Source organism: Folsomia candida, unplaced genomic scaffold (assembly GCF_002217175.1).
Source record: "Folsomia candida strain VU population unplaced genomic scaffold, ASM221717v1 Fcan01_Sc002, whole genome shotgun sequence".
Taxonomy (NCBI): Eukaryota; Metazoa; Arthropoda; class Collembola; order Entomobryomorpha; family Isotomidae; genus Folsomia; species Folsomia candida.
The window spans coordinates 6,938,072-6,954,543 of NW_019091194.1; the positions used below are offsets into that span (position 1 = coordinate 6,938,072).

Genomic DNA, 16,472 nt, shown 5'->3' on the forward strand with positions numbered 1-16,472 from the left:
ATATGGAATCTCTTCATTCCATCCGAGTATTGAACAAGGCAAATACCTTTGATAAGAAATAAAGGAAGGAATCACGATCAGTGTGTCGAGGTCAGTCGAAGAATGTGTATTGTGGTCGCTCAATATCTTATCCTGAGAGGAATGAATGATCAATAAATACTTTCTTTAATGTCATTTTATTATACCACTTGTAAATTTTATGAAGTGTGAGCCCCATTCACGAAAAACAATGGAATATAAGTCCTTATGAGTACACTGTGATTTATTTTATACGTATAACAGTCTATGTACTCTAGGCTAAAGATGGTGAGAAAGAATTCCTCCTGGAGAAAATTTAATTCAGATCAAAACTTATTAAATCATGGCCACGCAGCAGCCAGGTCCCAGTACATTTCTTCTTCCAGTAGTGCACTATCCAGGGAAGCGAGCTGCTGCAAATAATCCCCAGAGAGCCTCTTTAGACAGCAACCCCATTATCTCTGTATAATAATGAGTTTCTCTCCTACCTTCAAATACATACTCCTCCTGGCAAATCAAGGAATCATGATAAAATTGAAACCGCACCAGGTTCAACTTGAATCCGAGTGCGGAGAGTCATGCACTTATGAAAACAATAGGGCAAATTTTGATTTCATGGAGAAGCACGCTTTTATTTTTCTCCACACCAATGAACGACCATGGATGGTACTTTCCATTGAGGTTTTGGGGGTGGCTCAGGTTCTTCTTGCACAAAAGACAATAAGAAATCGGTGGCAGCCAAAGTGTTCCAGACAGAAGCATGCATGCCACCACACACACCACCCTCTCCTCTAGTCTGCTGTTTCTTGCTCCCGTCTGTCCCAATCAAATAACTGACTACTCTGTAGAAATTCGGAGTTTTTAGTTGTCGGAGTGGAGCTGGCTGCTGCTTATCGATCCGTCCTTTTCCACTATTTTAGACTTGATACCGTTATACATACATATGTGCATGCATACGAGCGTGTGATTTTTCTGCCGGCTCTTTCTTCCCCAAAGACCACACCCACCTTCCAAGAAAGAACAATGAGAAAAAAGTCAGGATAATCAACCTGGTTCAAATAATGCACAATTGTTGAGAGTTTTTCGATGCAAAATATCAACAGTGCTAAAGTTTCAGATAAGAATGAATTCATTTGAATGAATTTATTAGCCGGCAATTATATGCATATCCAAGTAGCCTTGTGGTTCGATAAGTTTGATTAGCACAGATTTTCAGCATTATAATAATGTTGTTGAGGTAACTGAGGATGAGACCTCGAGATGGGATCTCTTCACTGGAGGAGGAAGCATGCATAGATCCATTATCTTTTCTGATGTGGTGTCAGTTGTCAGTTCGAATTTTCCACCCAGTTGCTTCATTGGAAATGCATTATTATTATATCAACGATAAAAGAAGGGGACATAATTCGGTTCGATGCGTCATATGAAGATGACTCTCTTTATACACTGGAAATGTACATAAGCAGTTTGCAATACGTACATGCATGTGATAAATAAATAAACTTTTGTCTATGGTGAAAGACGGTGGTTAACCAGCACCCATATAATCTAGTTGTGTCAGAACAATGAAATGAGGTGACAGCACAACGTTATGATACGATATCACGATATCTACTCAATCCTATAAGAACTATAATCATATAGATGTTGACATTGACAGCTGAAAATTTTCCTAGAATTTATGGAATGCACTGATTCAATGAAATATTTCTATTCTCTATGCCACCATCTTCATAAACACATCACCAAGTTCGCCAAGTTGCTAATTCACAAAAATTGCAAATATAATTCTGGTCCAATGCTCGAGTAAGTGTTTACGTTGGCGGCATTGACATTGATCATTACCACACAGATAACATGTTACATAAAGATGCAAGCTTTTACATAATTAAGTAAATGTACTTGTTCTCTAACATGAGCAGTTACTAGTACAACTGTTTAACATCACTCAATTATTGAAATGAGTCAAGTTTACTCTCACTCAACTAATTATTTAACGTTTCGCCACTAAACACCTAATAATAGATAATTAGACTAGTGCTTTTAAATTATAGCATTTCTGTCATGAATTGGAAACCAGCTTATATTAGCTGATATTTGTTGACAGTTGAATAAAGGTTTACAATACAATACAATACAACACCTGTTCATATTGGGATGAAATGAGCTAATGCATAGTAGAAGCGATGACCATAAGTGTCCCAAGAGATACATATTATTTGTCGACAATTATTCAAGGAGGAGCTCCCACAATAATTATTCCAAATAATATCGAGTGGTCTCACTTGGAATTAGTGCACTTGCAAATAACTATAAATGCAGGCTGCCATCCAAACCCAACTTAGTTATGCATGAACACATTTTCGTTAATTTAATTTAACATTGGAAACCTAGCTCATAATTATGAGTAGAACAATTAGTTAGTTGGAGACTCTTTAACACCTCATCATCATCATCGCTCACTGGTTTTACCCTACGTATTTTTAAAACTCACCACATGCATCTACGTACGTAATGCAGGAGACATGAACATGTTAATCAAATTCATACACCGAGTCAAGAGTTTATTTTTTCTACTTTGAACCATGGCATGTTGAATGGAGCGGATAATTATGAAGATAACTTTCAGCTCAACTTCTATACAGCACAAATTACAATTACATTCGATATGTGGGATCATCATGATGGAACAAAGTTTTAAAGTTTAAGTGTTTATGCAACTCCATGTTCTCATAAAGATCCTCATGTCTGTCCACCCTTGCATAAAATGTTGCTGGCTGGAGTGGAGGGCATGTGTGGTGAATATGATCACTTTGCTTTTGTCGAATTAATTACCTGATTAGAACTGCATACAGATTATTGGCAAATGCGTAAAATTCAAGATAAGCACCCTGGGCAGGATTTGGAATTGGAGCAGGGCAGTCGGTTTACGTTATACGCGTGGGTCGGTCGGTCGGTCGGTGTGGTGTTAGCGGTGCTGCGTTTTTTATAACTTGATGGACCAGAAGTGCAGGTAACAAAGGGAAACGTTAGGATTTTCTTGAGGAGAAAAGGTAACCAGCATCGTCCACACTGTTCATGCATTCACAAATTTAAGTGAGAAAGGTTTGAAAGAAAGATGTGGCAGATATTTTGAACTAGATAATTTGTGATAACGTAGATATTTAACAAGGTTGTCCTACATGACAACCTTTTCTATATTTAAAGACGCTAAGTAATTATTAAGGGTATCAAAACTTGTGACACTTGTTGACAGAGTTCTGATAGTTATGCATGAGTCATTCATCCATCATTTTGGTTTTCACTTGTGTAGTGTTGACAAAAACATGTATTTTGTCTCAGGGTAGTTCTTATCTCTCTAAAGGCCATAAACCAAAGCAGTTTCAGCCAGATTTTACTAGAATTTTATGATATAATTTTACCTTCTAAATTATTAATCCTTCGTAAACTATGGCACAAATAATGAACTTAAGAAAATGTCACTGCCTTGAATGTATCTGCATCAATGGTATGCATATGAAATCATTACCCTGGAAACGGATGGGGCATTTTGACAAAATCTCATTTTCTCCAGCATGTACTTGCATTGCATCGTTATCATTGGGGAGACTGCCATTTGACACACCTTAATAAAACCTTGGTTAAAGAAACAAAATATTTTTCCACTTGTTTTTCCACTTGCTATTCCAGCACGTAGTAACTTGCCTCCGGTGATGATGATGATGATGGTTTCCAGCAATTCCAGCCGTACTGGATGGGTTGGATTGGTGGTTCACTTTACAGAAGTTAGTTTATAATGCGATATATATCTGGCTTATAGCAAACACTTGGATCGTTGACTCGCATTTCATCCAGACTATCCGCTCGTCTTGGACGACTAGGCTACTTTTTATTTAATTTTAAACTCTTAATCTTAGTTCTTATTTTAGTTCTTCTTAACCTCCTGGAAATATCAAATATTATTCGACAAATTCGTCCATTGAGACGTTAAACATGGTGTAATTGTTCCGTGAACTATGAAATTGTGGGACAACGGTGTGAAACAATTTATGTACTGACTGTTGGAAAGTTATTATGTTCACGAAATAATTGATTCAAACCTTATGAAGAGGTGCATACGCATTCAAACACGTAAAGTCGTATTACAATGAAGTGTTAAAGTGCTATGATTATAATAATTATTATTGTGTGGCTAAAATATTATATACAAATTTCCGAGAAAGTTATTGCCGAATGAAATGTTAATAATGTTTAGTAACAAAAGATTCTTTTTGTGCTGTTTTCAGTTCTGAGAGTGCCGTTGCTGCGGTTGGGGACAGTGTGATTGTTGTTCGTTGTTAAATGGTGGCCCTTCTTCCCCCGTCTCCAATTTCGCTGTGACCTTTTAACCCGTTCGAGTGCTTAACGTGTCCAAAGGTCTGCTGACCTACTCAAGTCAGTGCCACACACTTCTCTCAGGGACAGCAATATGGTAAGTTATCATTCCCATCGTCTTTTTTTCTTTGGGGGTGTTGAGATTTTGCGTATGCATATAAATGCACAAACAGATCCATAAAATGTGAACTAAATGATGCGAAATGTGATACTACAAGTGATAGCGAAGCATTATTTATTAGCAAAGATGCATTTAATTGTTACATTATTTGTTCAGGAATATTACAAAATGTCAACTTAAGATTTTTGTGTAGACTTGTTATTGCATTAGCTGGCTGCATATTATGTAAGTCATAATGCCGGCCGGTGCGTTGTTATTCCCCATATTTTTCAAACCAACATTATTTCGCGTGGCCAATAATTAGTTGATGGGATGGCATATATCTATCTGTAATATCAGTCAGTTGAGTGGAGTGGAGTGGACTGTCAAATAAATGCTTCAAAAACAAAGTCAACCAAGCAACATTTCCATTTACTAAATGTAGTACAACCCAGAATAGTTATACGTGCATGCATGCATCAGTTTTATCATATCATGTCAATTGGAATCGACTTAAATTCGCCGGCAGGGCAGACTGTTTCGCAATATTCGCATTATCCTACAACACAATTTATACGAGTTTCATTAAACTGAATATACATACGCTGGATTAGATGAGTGCACACTTGTACAAATAGTGTCTGGAATGAGTGAATATCGTATGGATTATTGTGGATGAATTGGTATACCATTCTATATGTTTAAGTAGATGGAGATAATGGTCTGCCACGTTATAATGCTATCATCATGCACAAAGAAATCCGACATCCACACTTTTATATAATATCGGCAATTCAATTACTTACCCAGCACTGGTTTCTGCATAATAATTATTATTCCTTACATAACAGATTGGCAGCTAAGATTATACGTACGTGATATGGTTGCAGTATAGGAGTTGTATACGGGCTCGGTAAAAAATGTCGATTCGCTTCGCTTCGTATACATGTATGTATGGTTAAGGGTAGACAAACACATCATCCAGTAAGATGTAAGTATTTACATATGTACATACGTACAAATGCGAATTTTATTGTGAATCTCTAAATTGGAGCCATGTGTTCATTCAACTCTGGAAAAGCCTCTTGGCTATAGTTTGTCTCTGAATGTGATTAAGAGACGTCGGTTAGGTGACCCTTGACCTTTCCCCAGGATAAATGGACCGTTTTCGCCAATTGAGTCAGAGTCTGTTACACCAGCTCCCCTACCACACTCACGACTCACTCACTCACTCACTCAATCTGCTCCACTTTCTATGAAAGAAATTGCGACAATTCCACTCCACTATATAAATATATGCATCATTAATTTCCAGCTAAATTCTAACTTCATTTTACGCACACGTTGACATTTAAGGAAAAATAGCGAGAAGAACCGGTAAATAGGTAATCTAAGAGGCAATGTTAGCCTTTATTTATAGAATGCTCACATTCAACTTTTGTGCTTGCATGCAAACATACATCTTGCACTTCTAGAACACCGAACAATATTACGAAATAATGTATCACATATGTACACACATATGAAATGTGTTAGTCGTTAACGGACGAGCATTTTGTAATAAAATTCATTCCATAATGTGAAAAACGGGATGTTTTATATAATTGTCAGAAGGAATTATCAAACTTGTATATTAAGTGCATGCAGTTATATATGTAAGTATACACGAATTAGGAATATGGAGCCGAAATGGTCAGATCGTGCTTTGTTTCTTCGTTTGAGATGTGATGTCAGTACAGTATTATGTAGTTCTGTAATGTAATGGAGATTTATTGGCATAGCCTAAATTTGCATTAGGCAGCCTTACAGACACGAGGTTGCTCCGAGTAGTTGCGTCACACTTTGCCATTTAACATTTAACTACGGCCCAACCCAAGTAAGTATTACAGAAGGAGTCGAGTGGAAGTAAAAGTATTGCAACTTTTAACTAACTATAACTGTATAACGACATTAACGACGACATGCATGCACGACTAGGAAAATATGCTCGTGCCTTATTCTTCTCTGCGCTAGGGTCGGATAGTCGGATTGGATCACATTGAATTTCGGATTCAATTAGAGTATAATAGGATAATGTGTACGGGAATAGAGGACAAGTACAGTTAATGATGCTTTATTTTACTTTATACTCGCATGCTCCAGTCTCATGATTCGTTTAAACTTGGTTGCTTGGTTCGTCGATCATCCACATGCATAGTACATAGATCCACTCCAAAACTCAACTTCAGAGCCACTTGAACCTCACCACTCCTCCTCTTCGTAGAATTATGAAGTAGACTTTAGCTCACTGAACTGTTACAATTTACTTACAATTTAATTTTGACTTTGCATCGAGCCAAATCATCAGGAATACATGAGAGGAAATGATAATGAATACTTTTCTGGGGAATGTGACGAGAGATTGCTTAATAATGATGACATTTCTGTTTAACGATTGTTCTGCTTTCTCTTTTCCTAAATGTACAGGCGCCGAAGAAGAAGGAGAAGGATTTAGATAATCTTAAGCAAGGTAAATTATTTGCGTTGTTTCATATCCCATTGATGCCAATGAATCAATAAATTTAATTGCTTGTTCCCATCTCAACCTTGCCATTTTTATGTTTTACAGAATTAGATATAGATGATCATAAAATTCCCTTAGAAGGTAAGGTGTTTTCGAGTACTTTATTTATAACCCAAACTCATAACAAATTCTATAAATCTTTCCCCTCCATTTGCATATGACCCTTAAATCTTTTTTTAGAGCTCTTCAGAAGGTTGCACTCCAACCCTGATACTGTAAGTGAATGAATAGTAAAAATAATGGGATTTTTTGTGTATTGATTGTGAATAATTTTGTATATTAACAATTTCCTTAGGGTCTCACGCAAGCGAGGGCGAAAGAAAACTATGATCGGGGTAAGTGCAAATACTGACAGAATTTTTTAGGACAATCAAGGTCAGGTTAATTACAATTTTAATTTGTTACATTTCAGACGGTCCTAACGCCCTGACACCCCCAAAGACAACGCCAGAATGGATTAAATTTTGTAAGAACCTTTTCGGCGGTTTCGCCCTCCTACTGTGGGTAAGAAAATTTCAGAGCAACTCATACTTATTTAATAATAGTGGTCAATGCTTATGGGACTGAATAAAATTGCTCTGAAGCTGTGGTGTGCTATGGCTTCGAGTCCGATTTATTGGTCCATCATTTTAGTATTTTCTGCAATGATTTTAGCAAGTTTTAAAGTCATTTGTCATTGTATTTCACAAAACAAACTTTTACTTATGATAGTTGATAGTATTACTTATCTAGAAAATCCAGCTTCAAAAATTAAAATACTTCACTTAATTTATAGATCGGTGCAGCTCTGTGCTTTATAGCGTATTCCATCCAACTTGGTAAGAAATGCAAATTATAATAGTAAATAATAGTAAATTGTAATGCCTAATTTTGTATTGTTTAATTGTTTTTAGGTAATTATGAAGATGTACCCAAAGACAACGTGAGTGAAATTGAGAATAATAATATTGCTTATTTTTTGATAATGCTGTGGTCGATTTTACATTATGGATGATTTGTTGCAGTTATACCTGGGCGCTGTGTTGTCAGTAGTTGTGATCGTAACAGGATGTTTCTCGTATTATCAAGAGAGCAAAAGCTCTAAAATCATGGAATCCTTTAAAGTAAATTATAATTTGTTTTTAAATTTATTTCATGTATACGACTTACGAGTATCTTTACTGATTTGTATTTTTTGAATTCAGAACATGGTTCCTCAATATGCAACTGTTTTACGAGAAGGGCAAAAATTAACACTAAAAGCAGAAGAATTGACCGTCGGTGACGTTGTGGAAGTTAAGTTTGGTGATCGTATTCCAGCAGGTAATTTGTTATATTTTTCTTTAATTTATTGGCTTTCATGGTTTACTAGGGTTTAACTTTCTCAAACGAAAAGACGTGTTTGGAGTAACCTCCATGAAAATGAATGACTTACCCATGATTAATCTGAATTTTGTTTGCCGTATTCCAGATATTCGTGTTATTGAATCTCGAGGCTTTAAGGTATATACTTATGTGTATAAGATACATTATATGTATACGTATCCCTACATGCACAATATGTCAAGATTGTCTCTTAATTAATGCAATAAATTATTCAACCAGGTGGACAACTCTTCATTGACCGGAGAGAGTGAACCGCAGTCGAGAGGTTCTGACTTTACCCATGATAACCCCCTAGAGACCAAGAATCTGGCATTCTTCTCTACCAATGCTGTTGAAGGTATAAATATATAACCGATCTCACTCTGTATACTTTATATACCAAAACATAAATAATGAGTCCCACATGCAAATTTAATTACACGCTCTATGATTTCTCTCTCCCTCCAGGAACTGCCAAGGGTATCGTCATTTCTTGTGGTGACAATACGGTTATGGGTAAGTTTATTCGATCAAAGGTTCCTATGAATAATTATAAATCCGAAGAAAATACATAGTCGCAAAAATATTCACTCAAGTTCTTCCTGATTGCGATATGCATGTATATTTTGATTTCTTTTAAAAATAAGAACCAATCCAAAGTTCAATCATTCTGCGTAAATCTTCGATTTATATCAAAACCATACCGAAACCGATTTTTATCTCTCTAGGTCGTATTGCTGGTTTGGCTTCTGGACTCTCTTCTGGGTATGTGAAGCTACGCATTTTCAAGTGTTATTAAGGACGTGTACACTATAATAAGTTCAATATTTTATTTTTCAGGGAAACCCCAATTGCAAAGGAAATTGAGCACTTTATTCATCTCATTACCGGTAATTTTATCTTAATCTGATCAATAGCAAATTCCGGGTAACTAAGTTCCGGGTGACATTTGAAGCTTATATGTGTGTCTATCTCATCAGGTGTGGCCGTGTTCTTGGGGGTGGTCTTCTTTATTGTCGCCTTTGTCCTTGGTTACCACTGGCTGGACGCTGTCATCTTCTTGATTGGTATCATCGTGGCTAATGTCCCTGAAGGTATGTACATATGCATAAAATAGTATGAATTTGGGGCAGGGTGTCTCTCTCTACAAATCTCTTCACAAAAACTAAAATTGTCTACTTTATATCAGGTCTCTTGGCTACTGTCACTGTCTGTCTGACTCTCACCGCAAAACGTATGGCTTCCAAGAATTGCTTAGTTAAGAACTTGGAAGCTGTTGAAACACTTGGTAAGTTGGATGACTGATATTTATTAAGTATTTCAGAAAAAAATTGTGCAAATTAATACAAGAGATTGCCATTATAAATAAAATCAAAAAAGATCTATGATGCTGACTTGAAGTAACAAATATATAAAATTCACCTTTTCTCCAGGATCTACTTCTACTATCTGCTCGGACAAAACCGGAACCCTGACACAAAACAGGATGAGTAAGTAGCAACATTTGATGCAAAGATTTAAAGTAGAATTAATCTATGCACTGAAAATATTGATATTAACTTTCACTGTGTATTTTCCAGCTGTCGCTCACATGTGGTTTGACAACCAGATCATTGAAGCCGATACCACAGAAGATCAATCTGGAGCTCAGTATGATAAAACCAGTGAAGGATTTAAGGCTCTCGCCCGGGTCGCTGCATTGTGTAATCGAGCAGAGTTTAAGGGAAATCAAGAAGGTGTTCCAATTTTGAAACGAGAGGTAAATATAAACTTTAATATAATGTATGTAAAAAAATAATTTGCTAATGTGATGATGTCATGGTGCCAGGTTAACGGTGACGCTTCTGAAGCTGCTCTTCTTAAATGCATGGAACTTGCCATTCACGACATTATGAGTTACCGAAAGAAAAACAAAAAGGCTTGTGAAGTACCCTTCAACTCTACAAACAAGTATCAAGTTTCCATTCACGAAACTGAAGATCAGAATGATCCTCGATATCTCTTGGTCATGAAGGTATTAAACTGTCACTTATACACATAAATACATATGAATATTACATGCAAACACTTTAATTATTGTGTTACACAGGGAGCTCCTGAACGAATTTTGGATCGATGCTCAACAATCTTTATTGGTGGAAAAGAGAAAGTTTTGGACGAGGAAATGAAGGAAGCTTTCAACAATGCATACTTGGAACTTGGTGGACTTGGAGAGCGAGTTCTTGGTGCGTATTTAATTTGCGTGGAGAAAATGAAATTAGTAGAATACGTAATTAATGTTTTAATTTTCCCATAGGATTCTGCGACTTTATGCTGCCGTCTGACAAGTACCCACCCGGTTTCAAATTTGATTGTGATGATCCAAACTTTCCCATTTCCGGCTTGAGATTTGTTGGTCTAATGTCCATGATTGATCCTCCTCGGTAAGTCATACCTAAATTGACTTCATTAAATCCGAAATGTAGTTGAAAATGTAATGCGAAAGATTTTGATACAAGATTGTATTTTACGGTTCGGTGAATATTTTTAAAAATTTTATGAAATTTCTCGTGAAATGTCGTTACTTTGATGGAAAGCATTGAAAGAAAATATAACATGTTTCTTATTTTATTCAAAGTGCTGCTGTCCCTGATGCTGTCGCCAAGTGCCGATCTGCCGGTATCAAGGTCATTATGGTCACTGGTGAGTACATCTTTTCATCACAGCTCATGCATTGTTTATTAAATATGTTTGTTAATTTTTGTGACTGCTTTTATTTTCCAAGGTGATCATCCTATCACTGCCAAGGCTATTGCCAAAAGTGTTGGAATCATTTCCGAAGGTATCCAAAATTTTCTCATGTCATGAGTGCAATATTGTGCTTAAGAAAATCCGAACCAACGTGAATGCTAACGTACTTGTTATGCATGCAGGAAACGAGACAGTAGAGGACATTGCTCAAAGATTGAACATCCCCGTTTCCGAAGTGAATCCCGCTGAAGCAAAGGCTGCCGTCGTCCATGGAACAGAACTGAAGGACTTATCTCAAGACCAATTGGACGACATTTTGCGCCACCACGCAGAAATTGTGTTCGCCCGTACGTCCCCACAACAGAAGCTGATTATTGTTGAAGGTTGTCAACGACAAGGAGCCATTGTGGCTGTTACTGGAGATGGTAAAAATCTTTATAATCTTGTTCGCCCCATTATATATCTAATTACATACACTTACTAACTTGGGGTATTCATTCTTTTGCGTTTTTCAGGTGTTAACGATTCTCCTGCCCTGAAGAAAGCTGATATCGGTGTTGCTATGGGTATCGCTGGTTCAGATGTGTCGAAACAGGCCGCTGACATGATCTTGTTGGATGATAATTTCGCCTCCATTGTCACTGGGTGATTAAATATCTAATAATTTTTGTCAATTTTACCTTACAATAGAAAAATGTTAAATTTTCACGAGTTATGCATTTTACAATGTATTTATGTCTTGATTTATATTGCAGTGTTGAGGAAGGACGTTTGATTTTTGACAATTTGAAGAAATCCATTGCCTACACGCTCACATCAAACATTCCCGAGATTTCTCCTTTCCTCTTGTTCATCTTGGCCAGTGTCCCACTCCCTCTTGGAACGGTTACTATTCTCTGTATTGATTTGGGAACTGACATGGTAAGTGTATTTATCAGAAAACTTTTTCAGAACTATGTAAAACTCATTTCATGACGACTTTTCATTATTCATTTATTCATAATTCTTCGTAACATCATCTCAATAATACCATGCAGGAAGTTTGGCATAGGTTTCCAGAATGCCTTGTTGTCAAGCTGTAAATATTCTGATCTCATCGAATTTCATATAGAATACGTACATACCTCTCGGCAAGTTCATAATTCGTTAGTGAACCACACTGCTACTAAATATATTTACTAAAATTACCACCAAAATACTTAGAACTATTAGTCTTTCTCTCGTTCTTAAACCACCTCTAATAAATCTAGAATAGTATAATTAGTTCAATAATTATTTAACCTACTTACCACAAACCACCACCTTATTACTATATCTATTTACTACCATAACAACCAAAACCAATATTAAATATATAATAGTACTCTTACAGTTTCATTACTAGACATTAACGAGTCAAGTATTTTCTTAATGTATAGTGTTATAATTCTTCTTCTTCTTCTCTTCTTCTTCTTATTCTACTAACTTATCCTTCTAAAAACTTTTGACTACTTTACAATTTTCATAATTATTTTCTCGTTTCGAATTTTGGTTTGGAATTTTTTACTTTCTTTCGTTTCCTTTTATTTCCCTTGTCTTTATACGTTGATTAATATATATGTGTATACTGTTTTTCTTAATAGTATGGCATTTAATCACTCTTAATTTTCACTACTTACTATAGTACTTACAAGATGTAGATAATCGTAATGCAAGATACACAAGTATTAGATTAGCAAAATTTTCATAGATTTTAGCTCTGCATCGCATGTTGCCATTTACTCACTTTTTAATACCATTTATCCCAACCTTTCACCATAGTTTATAGCATTAAATTAGATCAGTAGTAAATAGAAGCAGAGCATTGAATGCCTTTTAGCCACACCCACTCAAACCCTATGTCTGTCACCCACCTACCCACCCAACCATCTATATTATTATGCACATGAAATAATTATTCAATATTTAATTATATAACGTCTCAATATTATCATTATTGGTGTTTGCTGTGCTAAAACTTTCACTCATTTCACCTCCCCTTTCACCTTAGTTAGTTGTAATTACCTCGTCATTTTATGCATACATTACGTCATATGCAAGTACCCAAAGTGGCTGCACATGAATATTCTTCCGGAATTCTCGTATTCATGTATCGATATTGCATATGAAACAAATTCGTACAAATCCAGCTTAAAAGGGATGCATGCTGCTAGGAGGAAAACGTATCATCTAGGATGACTGATATTACTTGGGAACGTGAATATATTATAAGGGGTATTTGCAGTGCAAATTTTGCACAGGGTATGCAAATGGTAATTTGAGGCTAATAATATTAGACCACGGCAATTAGCCTTTGGATGAGAGAATGGGTGTGTATGGTTATCATTGGATCAGTCTCGATTCATTTGGTGGCTTATCATCACTTTCCCTTACGTTCTGTACCAGTATTTATAATGGCGTCCATTTGGTCATGTTCATCTCTTCATAATTCCATTTAACTTTGTCGTAAAAGCTTTATAGTTATTTAGGGTATTTACATACATAGTAGAACGTCCCAGTCATAATATTTGCATAAGTAGCCTTCCATGTTTGGCGTCACAATTATTTCAAGTCATCAATTTGAAAGACTAATTAAATTAACGCTAATTTTCAATTTCATACAAGATTCCTGCCATCTCCCTCGGTAAGAATAGCTTGAACTTTTATTTGTATTATTTTTTATTACGCAGTCTTTTTTTAAAGACGCACAAATTCAGGTGATTTTCCTATATTAAAATTTAATTTGATTTATGATAGCATACGAAAAAAGTGAATCAGACATCATGAAACGGTGTCCTCGAGACCCGTTCAAAGACAAATTGGTCAATGAGAGGTAACTATTATACCCCCTCCAAAAAAATGACACTCACTCACCCCGCAAAATCCTGCCACGATTTGATTTGCTGTGCGAAAAAATTGATTCTGTGTGCCAGTGTCATGTCAGTTAGCGTCATGTCACTCCGTATTGCTCTGTAGCAAGAATGTCAGTGTGTCAAAGACATTGACATTTTTAGTCTCTTTTAGAAATATTTGTGACGCGGTGTCACTATGGTGTGCGTAGGTATTGTAGTGTGTAGTTTGTTGGCGTACTGGTTGTTCTCGTCGTCTTATGTAGTTTCCTTCGTGCTCCCTTACCTGTACACTCTGTGGCTTTATTTATATAAAAAAAAACTTAAATAGCTCAAGTATTAGGTAGTTAGTTATGTAATGAATATGCAATGGCGTACTGACCGTGAACATATTTGTCGCATAAGAAGCATTATGGTACCCAGCCGTGCCATGTAGTGTAATAAATACGTGCAATGTGTGGTTGTGAATTATGAGCGTGACTTACTTGTTTTAAAATCATGTTGACTAAAAGACACATGAACTGTTTAGTCGTCCATGTCTAGTTTAACTGAACAAATTTGTCCATAACAATAACACATGACCTCTCGTAGTTATGTTCTTGTCTGCTTTAATCGTCCGTGTTCATTTATTTAAAGATTCCAGCTATTTCCCTCGCTTACGAAAAAAGTGAATCAGACATCATGAAACGGCAACCCAGGGATCCCTTTCATGATAAACTTGTCAATGAGAGGTAACACGTACTACCTGGTTAACAAAATTATTTTGGGGATCGGGTTTTCTGCAGAGCTTTTAATTTTAATTAAATGGATGTACAAAAGCTTTACAAAAGCTTTGGATTGATTTGCAAATTCTAGTTTATTTAAATTAACTGCTGAGCTTTTGCTTGCTAACTGATTACTTTGTGTATGTATGTATGTACATATGTATCACTGCATGTGAGTAAAGACTGCTGCGTCTTATGTGACATACACCGTATACAGCATTTCATATTGCTCTGCTTGAATAGTTTGTAACGTTTTTGAATTGGGCATGATTGATGATGATGATGCGATACTGCTCGGAACGGTAAGTCGCTATCTATATTTTTGGAACGGTACACGGCAATGCGATACGATGAATGGCGATAAAGAAATCAGGTACAGTGTACGTACGTAACTGTTGCATTTTAGATGAATTTAGTTTACTCGATGTCGTGAAGCAATGCAAATTCACACAAGTATACAAATATTTTCTTTTAGGGATACAAACTGCTTTTTGTTTGGAAAGTACAAACTCTTTATAAATATGATTTTCGGAATAATTTCGTAGATTTTATAAAGTGGCTGTTGTTATGTAATTTTTGGCTTGTGTATGTTTCTATACAAGGAGTAATATCCAAGTGCTACATTGATTATGATACTTTTGAAGACATATTACACGTTATTGATTTATTTGATAAATTCAGGTGAGCTATCGACATAACTCTTATGTTAATACTTATTCAACTCAAGACATGGGAAAGTATAACTCAACGAACAAAAACGAACAATTAAATTGGTTTATTTTATTTTTGTTGATTATTTTGTTTTTTTATTTGTTGGGAATAAATTTAAGAATATTTAAATATAAATTATTGTTATGTAAAAATTACAAGAATTTAGGGTTACATACTTATAATGGGAAGTTAATAATTTGGTACCAGCCGAAACTAGTACTTTACATATTTATAATATGTGAATACAAGTACGATAAAAAGGGTAGTAATGGTGGAATAGGAATAATCTTTTCTCAGGTTTCAAGTAAAATTACATTACATTCGTACAGATGTACACATATACAGATGTAGTTTTTCAGAAAAAAAGCTTTTCAGTGTCACTTTATGTATGCCCATTTGGTGAAGAGATGAATTTTAAAACCATTAATTCGGTATTCAGCAGCTATAAATTATGTCACATAATGTGTACTTATTACTCAACAAAAAATCGCTCTAGGGTTTCACCTCTTCTTTATATTTGTGGTTTTTGCATCTACACTTTATACGGTGTTAAGTAGTAGGTGCATTATATGTAGATCAATTAAAGCCTATATAATTTTCAATTTTAAAAGGTTCCAGCTATCTCCCTTGGTAAGAATAGCTTTAAAACTTAAAAAACGACCACATAACTGAGGTGATTTTTCTCTATTGAAATTTAATATGATTTATGCTAGCTTATGAAAAGAGCGAGGCAGACATCATGAAACGAGAGCCTAGAGATCCTAATCATGATAAGCTCGTTAATCGAAGGTCGGTAACCCTCACTTATCCTAATTCGTCTCACTCTCACACAAAAATATATATGTAAAACTGACGTTTTTGTACTTACGTCTTCTAATGGAAGACCTATGGCTTAACGTCACCTACATTTTTCAAACATTTTAGCATTATTTGTTGCTCCACTAAATATATGACTTTTTAGTCTTTTTTGTTCATCAATTTATAGCTTAGTTTCATTCGTG

At 35.7% G+C, this 16,472-nt stretch overlaps 1 protein-coding gene and 1 long non-coding RNA gene across 9 annotated transcripts in view; one reads left to right on the plus strand and one right to left on the minus strand.

Moving 5' to 3' along the window:
- The window catches only part of LOC110842637 (sodium/potassium-transporting ATPase subunit alpha), a 38,154-nt gene that overhangs the window by 17,927 nt on the left and 3,755 nt on the right, over positions 1-16,472 (plus strand). For 2 of the 8 annotated variants that reach the window (XM_022088416.2, XM_035848153.1), the window contains exons 2-30: positions 4,305-4,489; positions 6,959-7,001; positions 7,101-7,136; positions 7,236-7,270; positions 7,351-7,390; positions 7,468-7,559; positions 7,831-7,873; positions 7,949-7,977; positions 8,060-8,158; positions 8,240-8,357; positions 8,506-8,537; positions 8,640-8,757; positions 8,868-8,915; positions 9,128-9,164; positions 9,240-9,289; positions 9,380-9,493; positions 9,589-9,687; positions 9,833-9,889; positions 9,980-10,158; positions 10,228-10,413; positions 10,489-10,624; positions 10,696-10,822; positions 11,017-11,081; positions 11,164-11,220; positions 11,312-11,554; positions 11,645-11,774; positions 11,885-12,050; positions 13,773-13,791; positions 13,905-13,980. In XM_022088416.2, the coding sequence (XP_021944108.1) occupies positions 4,487-4,489; positions 6,959-7,001; positions 7,101-7,136; positions 7,236-7,270; positions 7,351-7,390; positions 7,468-7,559; positions 7,831-7,873; positions 7,949-7,977; positions 8,060-8,158; positions 8,240-8,357; positions 8,506-8,537; positions 8,640-8,757; positions 8,868-8,915; positions 9,128-9,164; positions 9,240-9,289; positions 9,380-9,493; positions 9,589-9,687; positions 9,833-9,889; positions 9,980-10,158; positions 10,228-10,413; positions 10,489-10,624; positions 10,696-10,822; positions 11,017-11,081; positions 11,164-11,220; positions 11,312-11,554; positions 11,645-11,774; positions 11,885-12,050; positions 13,773-13,791; positions 13,905-13,980 (2,477 nt within the window). In that variant the 5' untranslated portion in view covers positions 4,305-4,486. Of the gene's footprint in view, positions 1-2,917; positions 3,072-3,888; positions 4,150-4,304; positions 4,490-6,958; positions 7,002-7,100; positions 7,137-7,235; positions 7,271-7,350; positions 7,391-7,467; positions 7,560-7,830; positions 7,874-7,948; positions 7,978-8,059; positions 8,159-8,239; positions 8,358-8,505; positions 8,538-8,639; positions 8,758-8,867; positions 8,916-9,127; positions 9,165-9,239; positions 9,290-9,379; positions 9,494-9,588; positions 9,688-9,832; positions 9,890-9,979; positions 10,159-10,227; positions 10,414-10,488; positions 10,625-10,695; positions 10,823-11,016; positions 11,082-11,163; positions 11,221-11,311; positions 11,555-11,644; positions 11,775-11,884; positions 12,051-13,772; positions 13,792-13,904; positions 13,981-14,632; positions 14,732-16,082; positions 16,102-16,184; positions 16,261-16,472 lie in introns of those variants that run through there. The other 6 variants (XM_035848151.1, XM_035848156.1, XM_035848154.1 and 3 more) reach the window with 6 other exon arrangements.
- LOC118434479 lies at positions 160-1,856 on the minus strand. Its single transcript, XR_004834064.1, has 2 exons — positions 507-1,856; positions 160-431 (listed from the first exon to the last, which is right to left on the minus strand). It is a non-coding gene; the product is annotated as an uncharacterized LOC118434479 (long non-coding RNA).